Source organism: Leopardus geoffroyi, chromosome C3 (assembly GCF_018350155.1).
Source record: "Leopardus geoffroyi isolate Oge1 chromosome C3, O.geoffroyi_Oge1_pat1.0, whole genome shotgun sequence".
Lineage (NCBI taxonomy): Eukaryota > Metazoa > Chordata > Mammalia > Carnivora > Felidae > Leopardus > Leopardus geoffroyi.
This window is the reverse complement of record NC_059338.1, coordinates 46,218,140-46,231,606: the sequence shown is the minus strand read 5'-3', so window position 1 is coordinate 46,231,606 and position 13,467 is coordinate 46,218,140. Positions and strand designations below refer to the sequence as shown.

The 13,467-nt window shown below is 34.0% G+C and overlaps 1 protein-coding gene across 5 annotated transcripts in view; it reads right to left on the bottom strand.

The window, feature by feature from the left end:
• The window catches only part of SWT1 (SWT1 RNA endoribonuclease homolog), a 103,478-nt gene that overhangs the window by 59,622 nt on the left and 30,389 nt on the right, over positions 1 to 13,467 (bottom strand). For all 5 annotated transcript variants that reach the window (XR_006705814.1, XR_006705813.1, XM_045452683.1 and 2 more), the window contains 3 exons: positions 10,475 to 10,568; positions 2,784 to 2,929; positions 1,160 to 1,323 (listed from right to left, as the gene is read on the bottom strand). Coding sequence is in view for 3 of the 5 variants with exons in the window: in XM_045452683.1 (XP_045308639.1) it covers positions 1,160 to 1,323; positions 2,784 to 2,929; positions 10,475 to 10,568 (404 nt within the window). In the remaining 2 variants the exon portion in view is untranslated. The remainder of the gene's footprint in view (positions 1 to 1,159; positions 1,324 to 2,783; positions 2,930 to 10,474; positions 10,569 to 13,467) is intronic.

The following is a 13,467-nucleotide window of genomic DNA, read 5'->3' as shown; positions in this document are numbered from 1 at the left end:
CTTAGGAATTACTTAAAAATGTCTATATATATTTCTGGGAAAAATATAGTTAGTTGAATTCTTTTTAAACTAAGAGATATTCTATTAAAAGCCAATTGTGATCTTAAAATTCTAATTCCACTGCAAACTGTTTTTGTAAAATTCAGATTAGTATTAATCCTTATAGTTTCAGAAACTGTGCAAAACGAAAGCACTGTTTTAATCAGAAGAAGCATAGTTTTAATCAGGAAAGATACTCAATTTACTTTCCAACATAGTCAATTCTAGGAGGAAATCAATCTAATTATTTCACATAGCTGTGGGAAAATCTATACAGAAAAAAGACGTCAGCTAGCACTAACACTTGCTACACTCTTGCAAAGGCATGTTTATAAAGGAGATTCATCATTTAGCACTACAAGATGTCAGCACATCCTTTTTTGAATTATTCACATGCAATGACTTTCCTAGACTGTATTACAAAATATCCAATTTAAGTCAACCCTCCTAGAATCTTTTGATCATTCCTCATCATCTTGGCTCAAGACTTGATCATATAATCAAGCAGCAAAAACATCATATTGACAAGTTATTAGAATCTACAACTGAGGGGGACTGTTCCTCCTAGCTATCCATATGAACAGCAAACAAACATTAACTAAACTAAAAGGGCCACTATTGCCAAATGTGGTGTTTTACTATCTGCAGAAAAGATGTGAATCTAGAAAATACAAAATATCTTGTTGATATGATATTTATACTTTGATATGCTTTGATTATTTATATGACATAAGCCAAAATATACACTTCTTTTTCTGAATACACATTGCAATGGGGATTCCCTATACTAAACATTTTAACTCAAATAAACTAAATATGAGAGAAGTTTTTCTGAATTCAATTTAAGCTCCATGGGGGCAATGTGTTTGACGCCAGTAGATACATAATAAATACCTGCTCATTGAAAAAAAATTAAATGACAAAATATAGTTCTTAATCTATAGGAAATGTCCACCATTTAGTTTTCAAGAAGTTATTTAGAAACTATATGAAAAATATAATGGGATATAAACTATCACAATGAAGCTTATACATATACATGCCCTATTTCTTAAGATAAGGTCATAAATCTTTAGCAACGAAAAAGAAATTTGTCAACTAAGAGAGTTGAAATAATCACCTCCATCCAGAGGTTTCCAAAAGCAATTTTCATTTCTGTTTCTAGTATTGAAGATAAAGCTGTTCCAAGAGATTTTTCAAGATCAGATATGATGCTTTCAAGTAGAATGGGTAGTCTGGAATGCACAGATTCTCCCTTATAGCTCTCTTCTAATGGTGTTGCTTCTTTAAAACAAAGAGTCACAGGCTTTATTTAAGACACTCACAGTAAATATTTTATTGTTTTAAAATTAGCATTTGGCCATAAATAATAAGCATTGTATGTACATAATTAGTACCTAAATTACACAGAAACCAAATCAATACTCAACTTTTCAAACAGTATTTAGAAACATGTATCTATAATTATTTTAGATATAAACATATCACATTAGCAAATGCTTTATCTTTTTGACAAAAGGCAACTAAATATATTTACTAAAATAGGAATTTAAGAAATGTGTGATATTTTAACCACAATTCAATTGTATTTTCAAAAAAGGAAAAATTAAAAGAATGCTTTGCATCTATTTATAATAGAAAATGAAGAATTATGGATCGAAGTGTGTTTTCATCCAAAAATAGTATATTCTTCCCATTGCAGCTCACATCAGTAAATTGTTTTGAAAGGACAAGAATCTCTGGTTTAACTACCTTTATGCCCTCCCCTTTTAAAGTAAGTTTTTATTATTTTAATTGACATCATTTCATTAACATTATTAATTTGATGCCTGAAGGCAGCTGCAATTTCTTTATGGCAAAACTCAAAACATTAAGTGGCTTATATCTACAAATACTAAGGACTTAAAGTGGTAGTAATACGAAGGGCAAACTGAAAGCATGTTACCCCTGAAAAAGCAGAAACCAAAATATCCTGTTACTTCTTCTAAATGTCATTTTGAATATTATGACAAAAGAAATTTTAGTACCAAAGGGGCCAAATAAGTAGCATGTATATATGTCAATTTTTATACAATTATATATAAAAAGTCCATATGATATTAAAAACTTCAATAATTATTTTCCCCACAGGGGAAAAGGTAGAATGTATTTTTAAATTATGTCAGATTTAATACAACATTCCATCAAATATCAAGCTACAGAACAGATTATTCTGGTAAAAAAAAAAAAAGATAAAACAATGGTACTGCCATTAATTTCTTAAGTATTAGTTTAAAATTAAAAATTAAAGTATTATTAGAATTTTTCAAGTTTCTCTTATTGCTAAGTTTTTATTGTATTAATAGAAGGTTATGAAGAGGAAGCTAACATTAAAAAGAAACCAAAAATTTCTCTCTACCTCAAATGAATATTTTCTATAGTTACTATTAATTTAAAAGATACACTCTGCAAGGCACAAAATAGCATATATACGGTGATTATAAACATGTAAAAATGCATTTAAGTGTATGGACAAAAATTCAAATTAATTTGTAAAAGGGTACGTAGAAGGCAATAATGTTAACTGTTTTCTTCTGGATTACCATTATGATTTTCATTTATTTCTACCATATACAAGCTGGAAAGTATTTCAAACAATGTTATTTTAAATGTACAAGATGGAAATTTACTATTAATTCCAATTGTTATCAATGTCAGTACATAAAAGAATATATAGTTCAAATTAGTTGCAGTAAGAATACTACCTGCTTTCAATTGTTGTTTAGATAAACAAGGTTGATGACATACATCTGTGTTCGGAGATAAGTTTAATAAATCTGCACTCAATTCTTCTTTACTGAGTGACTTCACACCACTTATTAGGCCTTTGTTTCTTAAATTTCTATCATCCCTAAGATTGGGGTTAGGAGGAAAGAATATTTTTTTATAAGATAAATCACATGGTAACTCAAAACACATGGGATTTAATCAAAGGTTGGAGATTCTCAACATGTACATTAACAAAGGATAACATTTTTTTTTTTAAACAGAGAAGATAAAGGAATTAACATACAGTAGAATAGCTTTTAAGAATAATAATTACTACATATTGAATGTTTCCCTGGTACCAGGCACTGTTGTAAGCACTATATATCTCTATAGATAGCTATATGTCTATAGATAGATATACATATACATATACATATATGTTCGCAACCCATTTAATTCTCACAATAAACCTCTTATGTAGTAGTGGTACTATTTGTATCCCCCTTCCACAGATGAGGATCTGAAGTGCAAAGAGGTTAAGTGATTTGCCCAAAATTGTACCTGGTAAGCGGCAGCCAGATTTGAACACAGGAATATGATCATCCAAAAAGAAATAAACAGAGAGCCATGGTAAAAGAAATAATTTCCACATGGCAGGCAATTACAAATTTACTCAGAGTGAGCATAAGACAAATGGTGAGATTTGTTATTTGCTGAAAAAATAAAGTATGATTAGAGCATAGTGCATGAGAACAGTTTATGTGGCTAAGGCAAGGGCATTAATAAATAGAAAGACATTTAAGGGCTTCAGTGGGTAAGTGACATGATCAGATCTGTGTTTATTAAATTGCTATTCTGGAATCCAACAGGCTTCCAGCTTTTGTTAATGGCACAGTAGCTTGGTCAGATTAATCTTTCCACAGCTGAAAATCAGAAAATTTGGACAAAAAAAGAAAAAAAAAAGCTATCTGAAGGCACTAGGGATCAGAAAAATGAGGGCAGAAGCTGGAGAGAAGTCTATCTTCATCATAGAGGTTCTACAAGGTTCTACCTTTTTGCCCGAGGTCATTCTCTAATTCATCAATGGCTTACAACAGAAGCCTCAGCCACAGTAACTTGAAATGTCAGAGACCATGTTCAAGGCCGGCCAGAGCAGATAGAGAGTTAAGTGAGGAGCTGAAGAAGGGAGGAAACCACAGAGCAAGTGAACCTTAAAATCTGTATATAAATTCTGCCCAGAAAAAAATAACATGCTGCCAACAGACAAAGCAATCAATAGAACCAGACTTACATATGGCACAGATGTTGAAGCTATCTGATAAGGAATTTTAAATAATTTTGATTTATTTGTTAAATGCTCTAATGGAAAAGGTGAATAGCATGCAAAATCAGGCAATTTCAGGACAGATGAAAATCATTAAAATTAAATGAAAGCAACTAAATGCTAGCAATAACACACACACACACACACACACACACACACAGTCACAGAAATAAAGAATGCTTTCAACAGGTTCCTCAGTATACTTGACACAGGCAAGGAAAACATTACAAACTTGAAGACAGGTCAAAAGAAATGACCCAGACTGAAATACAAAGAGAGTACAAGTTTAAAAAAAAAAAAAATCCAGAAGCTGTGGAACAATATCAAACAGTCTAACATATGTGCCTATATTAGTTATCTATTGCTGTATACAAGTTATTCCAAAACTCAGCAGCTTAAAATAAACATTTATTTTCTCACACAGTTCCTAAGAATCAGAAATCTGGGAACAGCTTGACTGGTCGGTTCTGGTTCAGAGTCTCTTACAAGGTTGTAATATGCTATTGCCTAAGGTTGCAGCCATCTCAAGGTTTAATTGGCACTCGTTCACGTGGCTATTGGCAGGCCTTAGTCCATCACTGGCTCTTGGCTGGAGGCTTCAGTTTCTCACCATGTGGGCCTCTTCCACAGGGCTGTTTATGGCATGGCAGCTTGCTTCCACAAAGCAAGTGATTTGAGAGTGGAGAAAGGAAGAGAGTGCCCGAGGAGGAAGTCCCAGTCTTTTATAATCTAATCACAGAAGGAACATGCTATCACTTCTGATGCATGCTGTCTGTCACACAGACAGCCAACCCTGGTACAATGCAGGAGGGGACTATACAAGGGCATTCATACTAAGAAGCAGGGATCACAGGGGTCACTGGCTACCACAGTATAATTCTATAATATGAGGAGGAAAGAGGGAATGGGCAGAAAAAATATTTGAAGAAATAATATCTGAGAATTATCTAAAACTGAAGACAGATATGAAACCAGAGATCAAAGAAGCTCAGAGAATATCAAGCAGGATAAATCCTTCTCTACTCAGCCCCCCAACCCACCACACATATACAAACAGAGACATATCTGCTAAAAACTGCTAAAATAAACTGCTAAAAAAGCAAAGGACAAAGAAAAGTCCTTGAAAGCAGAGAGCAAAAAAAAAAAAAAAAAAAGACACATTACATATAGAGGAACAAAGATAACATTTACATCAGACTTCTCATCAGAAACCATACAAACTAGAAGAAAATGGAGTCACCTCTTTAAAATACTGGAAGGAAAAAACAAAGTCAACCCAGAATTGTATATCCAGCAAAAATATCTTTCAAAAATAAATTAAGAGGGGTGCCTGGGTGGCTCAGTTGGTTGACCATCCAACTCTTGATTTGGGGTCATGATTTCATGGTTTGTAGGTTCAAGCCCTGTGTTGGGCTCTGAGCTAACAGTGTGGATCCTGCTTGGGGTTCTCTGTCTCCCTCTCTTTCTCCTCCTCCCCAACTCTCTCTCTTAAAAATAAACATAAAAAAATCAACAAAAATAAATGAAGAAATAAAGAAATTATGAGATAAACAAAACAAAAAGTTCGCTGCCAGTAGGCATGCATATGTCAAAGAAATTCATTTAGGCAAAAGGAATATGACACCAGACAGAAACCTGAATCTATATAAATAATGAAAAGGCAAAAAATGGAATGCAAGATTAAAATACTCACTTTTTCTCTGCTTTAAGTGGTAAATGATGGAAGCAAAAATAGTAACAAAAATATTATGTGTTTATCATTTCTGTAAAAGTAAATATTACAATGATAGTACAAAAAAATGGGAGAAACTGGAAACATCCTATTATAAGATCTTTACACGGAACGTGGAGCAATATAATATTTTCTGAAGGTAGATTTTGATCAAGATATAAACTTTAGATGCTAGGGCAACCATTAAAACGTTTTTTCGAAATGGTATAAATAAATCAATAATGGAGATAAAATGGCACCATAAAAAATACACAACTCAAGAAAAGAAAGAAAAAGAAAAAAGAACAGATGAAATAGAAAATAATTAGCAAAAAGGTAGATTTTGATCTAATTAAAAATGAATGGTATAAACTTATCAATTCAAAGAAATTCTCAGAATGGACAAAGAAGAAAGTACTGACCATATACTACCCACAAAATACTTACTTTAATATAAAAACACAGATTAAAAGTAAATGGATAGGAGGGGCGCCTGGGTGGCGCAGTCGGTTAAGCGTCCGACTTCAGCCAGGTCACGATCTCGCGGTCCGGGAGTTCGAGCCCCGCGTCAGGCTCTGGGCTGATGGCTCAGAGCCTGGAGCCTGTTTTGGATTCTGTGTCTCCCTCTCTCTCTGCCCCTCCCCCGTTCATGCTCTGTCTCTCTCTGTCCCCAAAATAAATAAACGTTGAAAAAAAAAAAATTTTAATTAAAAAAAAAAAAAAAGTAAATGGATAGGAAAAGAAATACAATATAAATACTAACGAAAACAAAACTGGAGTGCTAGTATTAATACTAAACAAAGGAGACTTCAGGAACAGAGAGACATTACACAATGAGAAAGGGTCAATTCTCCAAGAAGACAATCCTAAACAATCCTAAATGTGTATGCATCTTACTACAAAGCTTCATAATACATGAAGCAAAACAAATAAAACAGAAAGGACAATTAAACAAACCCATAATTATAGTTGGAGATTTCAATACTCCTCTCTCAGTAATCACAGAATAATCAATCAGTAAGGTTATAGAAAACCTGAACACTACCAACCAACTTGACCTAACTGAAATTTATAGAATACTCCACCCACAAGAGGATACAAATTCTTTTTAAGTGCACATAAATCATTCACCAAGGTAGACCATATTCTTGGCAATAAAACTAACAAATGTAAAAGAACAGAAACCATATAAATTAATGTTCTCAAGCCAAAGTGGAATTAAAGTACAAATTAATAACAAGATTAAAAAATGTGCAAATATTTGGAATTAAACAGCAATCATCTAATTGTCAAAGGTAAGTTCTATTGAATTGAATGAAAAAAATAGAACATCAACATTTGTGGGATACAGCTGAAGCAGTGCTTACAGGGAAATTTATAGGAGTCTCAAATAAATGATCTCAGCTTCCACCTTAAGAAACTAGAAAAAGAGGGATGCCCAAGTGGTTCAGTTGGTTAAGCATCTAACTTCGGCTCAGGTCATGATCTCATAGTCCTTGAGTTCCAGCCGTGCGTCAGGTTTTGTGCCGACAGCTCAGAGCCTGGAGCCTGCTTCACATTCTGTGTCTTCCTCTCTCTCTGCCCCTCCCCTGCTCGTGCTCTGTTTCTCTCTCAAAAATAAAATAAAAACATAAAAGAACAAAAAGAAAAAGAAACTAGAAAAAGAGCACAAAGGGGCAGGGCAAAAAAGCATTTTCTGGGGTGACAGAAGTTTTCTATCTATCAAGAGGCATGTGGGCTACACCAGTGTATCCATTGTGAAGATTGTATAGTTAAGATTTATGCATTCCAAAATGGCACATTTTCCCTCAAAACACAAAAAATCTGTATAAAACCACTCATATGGGGGGGACAGGGAGTGAATGGAGATATAGATAATAAAAGAATGGAACAATTTTGAAAATTGTAGCTGCATACTTAAGAGTTTATTAACTCTTCTTCACTTTAAGTATTTTGAAATTCTCCATAATGCAACTATTTTTAAAATTAAACATTTTTAAATACATTACTTTTGAAGAATAAATGAAAGAGAGCAAGTATGGAAGTACACAGCACAATCAGTCTTAGAGTCAAAAAGGCAGTGGAAAAATAACCTGGTTGACACAGGTTGGCAAGGAAGATAAAGAAAAGATCACACAGGACCCCTTACTTGACTGGATATAGATTATGACAGAGAAGCAAGTATCAAAAATGACTCCTAGGTTTCTGGCTTTAGCAAATGGGTGGAAGATGGCACTTTTAAAAATTTTTAAATGCTTATTTATTTATTTTGAGAGAGAGGGAGACAGAAAATCCCAAGAAGGCTCTGCGCTATCAGCAGAGCAGAGCCTGATGCAGGACTCGAGCCAAAAACCATGAGATCATGACCCGAGCCGAAATCAAGAGTTGGATGCTTAACCAACTGAGGCACTCAGATGCCCTGGTTTTGTTTGTTTGTTTTTTAAAGTAGGCTTCACATCCAGTGCGGAGCCCCACGCAGGACCTGAACTCACGACCTTGAGATCAAGACCTGAGCTGAGATCAAGAATCAGATACTTAGCTGACTGAGCCACTCAGAAGCCCCAACGGTGGCACTTTTTATTCAGATGGATAGTAGTTTAGAAGGAGAGACCAAGAGTTCATTTCTAGAGATGGCAGGTCCCAAATGTTTACGAGACATCCAAGTAAAGACAGCAAATAAGAATGAATATACTAGTCTAGAATTTAGAAGAAAGAAATGGATAGAGATATGAAGTAGGTATTGCTGGCCCATACTCAGGGTTGTAAATGTAAAATAATGTACTTAAAATAAGGTATAGTAGAAGGGTTGTCCTAGCTTTTCATTATCAATATTTTCATCATTATCATTATCCATTTAAGTAAAACAAATTTATCCTCACAGTAAGTAGGTGAGACTTACTCAGTAGGCATGATTACAGCCCTTTAAAGGAAAAAATAAAAATGAAAAAACAGGCTCACCTGGAACATGATAGTGCTAGAATTAAAAGTACAGTCTGACTATAAACTTCCGTTTCACTAAGAAATGTTACCTCTGTTAATCCCAAGACACTGACTGCAGAAATAACGGAGAATTGTTAGTCTCACCAATTTAAGTTTCATTCTAAGTTGAACTAAAAAAACACATAACAATCATTCCTCAAATTTAGCTTAGCTCATTTCAAAATGATTAACATATTATCTATTTCAACCTTCCACAAACTCCATGGTATATTATGCCCTAGATAAAAAATAATTTTAAATATGCTAGACATAAATCTCTAGTATTTCCTCTAATCTTGAAAAGAATAACATCATCTTTGAAGACAGCTAAAATGGGAATTTTTTTTTTTACATTTTAAAGAAATTTTAATTCCATTACAGTTAACATATAATGTTTTATTACTTTCAGGTGTATTGAACAGTGAGTGAACAGTTACATATATTTAAAAAATTTTTTAATATTTATTTTTGAAGGAGAGAGAGAGAGAGACAGAGCATGAGCAGAGAGGGGCAGAGAGAGAGAGGGAGACACAGAAGCCAAAGCAGGCTCCAGGCTCCAAGCTGTCAGCATGGAGCCTGACATGGGGCTCGAACCCATGAGGCGTGAGGTCATGACCTGAACCGAAGTCAGACACTTAACTGACTGAGCCACCCAGGTGCCCCGAAAAGTTACATATATTTAAAATAATAACTGACCAAGCCCCCTTACAAGAAAAACCTTAGGTCTATTCATTTCTCTCATCACTGCATTTCATAGTGAATTTAGGCATGATTGTGAAAGAGTAAAAGCTCCATTTTTCAGTGAAAAAAAAATTCAGACTAAAACTGCAGTTCAAAATTGCCCTTCTCAGTTCCTTCAGAGCCTTTTTTCATACACAGTGAATACAAATTTGTTTACCTTAGAAATAAGTTATGAATAGAGGAAAGAAAGGAGGAGAAAGGGAGGAGGAGGAGGAGGAGGAGGAGGATATTCCTACTGAGATCATTTTATGATTAGTATCCCCCCGTATTTTACATGTGAGGTAACTAATTAAGCAACTTGCCCAGGTCACAAAGCTGGTAAGTGGGAGATCTGGCATTCCAGCCCTCACTCTATTAACAGGCACCAGGGGCATAACTGCAACATAAACTGCCTCTTCCCCACAAATTAATTAATTAATTAACCTTTTTGCCTCATGACCACAAATTTGTCAGAATTTTATTTCTGAACTATTTTATTGGAAGATAAAATTGGCTGCCCCCAGCTTTTACAAAAGGTTTCTGAATGTCTTATAAATAAAACCAAAATGAGACTTTATAAGATTCAAATCTCATTCTTCTATAGCTTACACGTTATGAGGATGTGAAATAAAATTGAATATGTTTACTAGCAGATTTAGAAAATGATGTATGTTCTCCATCCTTAGCATGGTGGGTACATTATGACTTTTAAAAATTCTTTCGTATGGGGCGCCTGGATGGCTCAGTCGGTTGAGCATCTGACTTCAGCTCAGGTCATGATCTCATGGGTCCTGAGATGAAGCCCCACCTTGGGTTCTGTGCTCACAGCGTGGAGCCTGCTTGGGATTCTCTCTCTCTCTGCCCCTCTCCTGCTCATGCTCTCTCCCTCTCAAAAATAAACATTTTTTTAAGATTAAAAAATTAAAAAAGGGTAAAATGACCATGAAACTCACGTGCACAGAATAACAAGAGAAGAAGGGAATAATTCCTGGTACTGAAGACAGCATTTTAATACTCGATCATCGTTGTTCTCATCACTCAGCCCATCTGCAAATTTAGCAAAAGCAACAGTCAATAAGCACACCAAAAATCTAGGCAGCCCAGGCCATATTTACAAATCAAAAACATCTAAAAGAAAGAAAACTTCTTAAATAAAAAGAGAAAAATACAACACGGCAAAACAATGCCTTAAAAATTCTGGATCTAGATTTCAGGTAGCATATAATCACATTTTTAGTAAAGTATGTAGTTTACTACTAAAATGGAATAGGATATGCCTATTAATAAATGCAAAGGAAAGAAAAGTGGTCAGTGAGTTAAATGCCATACTAGAAACCTAAAGAAAGATATGAATTCCAGTCTCTCAGTTCAGTCACATAGAGATCATAAGTAAGTTAGATGATTACATCATTCTTGAAATTATCTCCATTTAACAAAAAGGTCTGTAAAATAATAAACAACTGTTCTATCAGCAATGGAACCATTTTCATGTGTCTGCTTTTCCTTAATCTCTAAGCAATTAACATTCAGAGATGTATAGGAAAAGGTAATACGGGCCCTAGGCAGAAAACACGAAAAGTAATTTCTACCAAGCGTCAATTAGTGGCTGACAGAGTGTCTGCTGTCATTCTGCAAGCCCTAAAGCATGATGTAAAAGTCTGGGTTTTGATAAAATAATGTAATGTGTAGAAACAGGACCAAAGACAGTGTTCTTCCTAGGTCCTTATACTGCCTGCCTCAGAACTCCCTACGGTGCTTCTTAAGATTTCAGGGTCACATCCTTTGGCGCCTAGACACAAACACCAATTCAACCCCTTGGCAAGTCTCTTACACACTAAAATTCAATGCATAGTAGACAATGAGCTCCAACTTTGTTCCCAGACTATACCCTTTTTACCTAACCTCAACGTTTAGCCTACATTACTTAGTCTTCTAAACGTTCAAATTAGAAAACTCATTCATTCAAGTAATACATTTTATATAAGGCTGAATTTGTACCCAGGCCCCTGCACTAAGTAACTGGATATACAAACTCCTGAGGAGTTGACAATCTCATAGTGAAATCTAGACCGGACTGAAATGATTGCAGAGCATAAGCCTGAGGGAGATGTGATTCAGTCCTTTTATCAGAGAACCAGTGAGCCAGCGGACATATACTACAGCAGCCTATTTTCCTTCTTTTAGTCCAGAGTAAATACCACAATAAGGCAAAATGGGCAGCAAAAAACAAAAACAAAAACAAAAACAAAACAAAAAAAACCCATTAGTTAGCTTGCAACAACCGAATTCAGCAGATGAAAGGAGGTTAAAGGTTACAGTATACTGCTCTAAAGGTATCAAAGTTCAAGATTATCTGTTCTCTCACTTTTTCTAGAATATGTGGGGCTTGAAAACACACCTAAAATTGCAAGAATATTCATGAAATATTTATTCAACAAATATTTTTGAGCACCTGCTCAGGTGCTGTTCAAAACTGAACAAAACGAAAACTCTGGAAACAGACCAACGTGGGTTTGAATCCCTGCTTTCCCACTTACTAGATATGTAATCTTGGGAAAACTGCTTACCCAGGAAAATGTAATAAAATTAATATGAAGCAGTTGGCCCAATAAATGGCAATAACAAGTGCTTTTTAAGTAATATAAACTTATTACCTAAAATGCAGCTTAAATGGCACAACAGCAATGACCTCTACTCTTAACATCAAAAACCCCACAAAATTATGTATAAATTATGGTTAATATAATTTTTAATATTTAATAGAATTTAAGCTTCTCAACGGCAGGCTTTGTCTATGTCATTCACTGATGCAGCCCCAGAACAGTGTCTGTACAGATATTTGGCAAATAAATGAATCAACAAAAAGATCATAAAAGAAAATATAAAAGTGATGGAAAAATGTCAGGTGTGGGAGTAGCAGATTATTTTGCCCTTATTATAAAAATAAGGATTATAGAAGATCTGGAAAATACAGAAAATATGAAGAATTAAAAATAACTCATAATTCCATCAGCTAAAATATATCCAATATTCATCATCTGTAAGTATACATTAATAATCTATATAAATCTAACAAATTTGGGATGATACTTTTTATTCTTTTAAATCCTATCTTGTTATTAACATTTTTGAAATATAGTAGTATTCTCTCACATAGCTATAGTATTGTATGTAACTTCTCTAATTGTTAGGCAGTAAGGTTGTTTCAATTTTTTTGCTGTATAAATAATGTTGTCATGAATATTATATAAATCACTGTAAGCATCTGATTATCTGTTTACAATATGTTTCTAGAAAGAGAATTTTATCTTTAGGCTTCTCGATAACACTGATAAATTGCTCTCCTGAAAAGTTACTAATTCATATTCCCAAAGCACTGAAGCACTTATTAAAATGCAAAAGAATAGCTTTCTAAACTTAGAAGCAATAAAAAGAAATAAGGAAAGAAAAAGTGAAAGATATAAATTAAAAATGTCTATACATAAGATATTAACAACATTAAAAATGGCAAACAGGAAAGTATTTGCAGTGAACAAGGAGCAGACTAATTGTACTTCTTCTTTTGTGAATTATCTATTATTCTTTGTCCATTTTGGAAAAAGGGATTTTTTTTTTTGTTTTGGTCAAGCTGTATAAGCTTTCCATTTAACAAGGACACAAGAGAATTACGCCTATTCTAGGCCATAAACCATCAAGTACTTTAATATATGAACTCAACAAATATTCACAATCATTTTTTGAGCTGGGGGTTATTTTTCCCTACTTCATTTCCTTAGTTTCCTCAACTTTAACTTTCTCCAAGTCAGGTTAATCAGATTTCAAATCCTATTCTCTTCTCACCATACTGAACACTATATAAAATAAACACAATTTTGAAAAGGGTTAAAAAATGCATTGTTATCACACTCAATGATTATATAAAAGGAATATAATACATAAATATTAG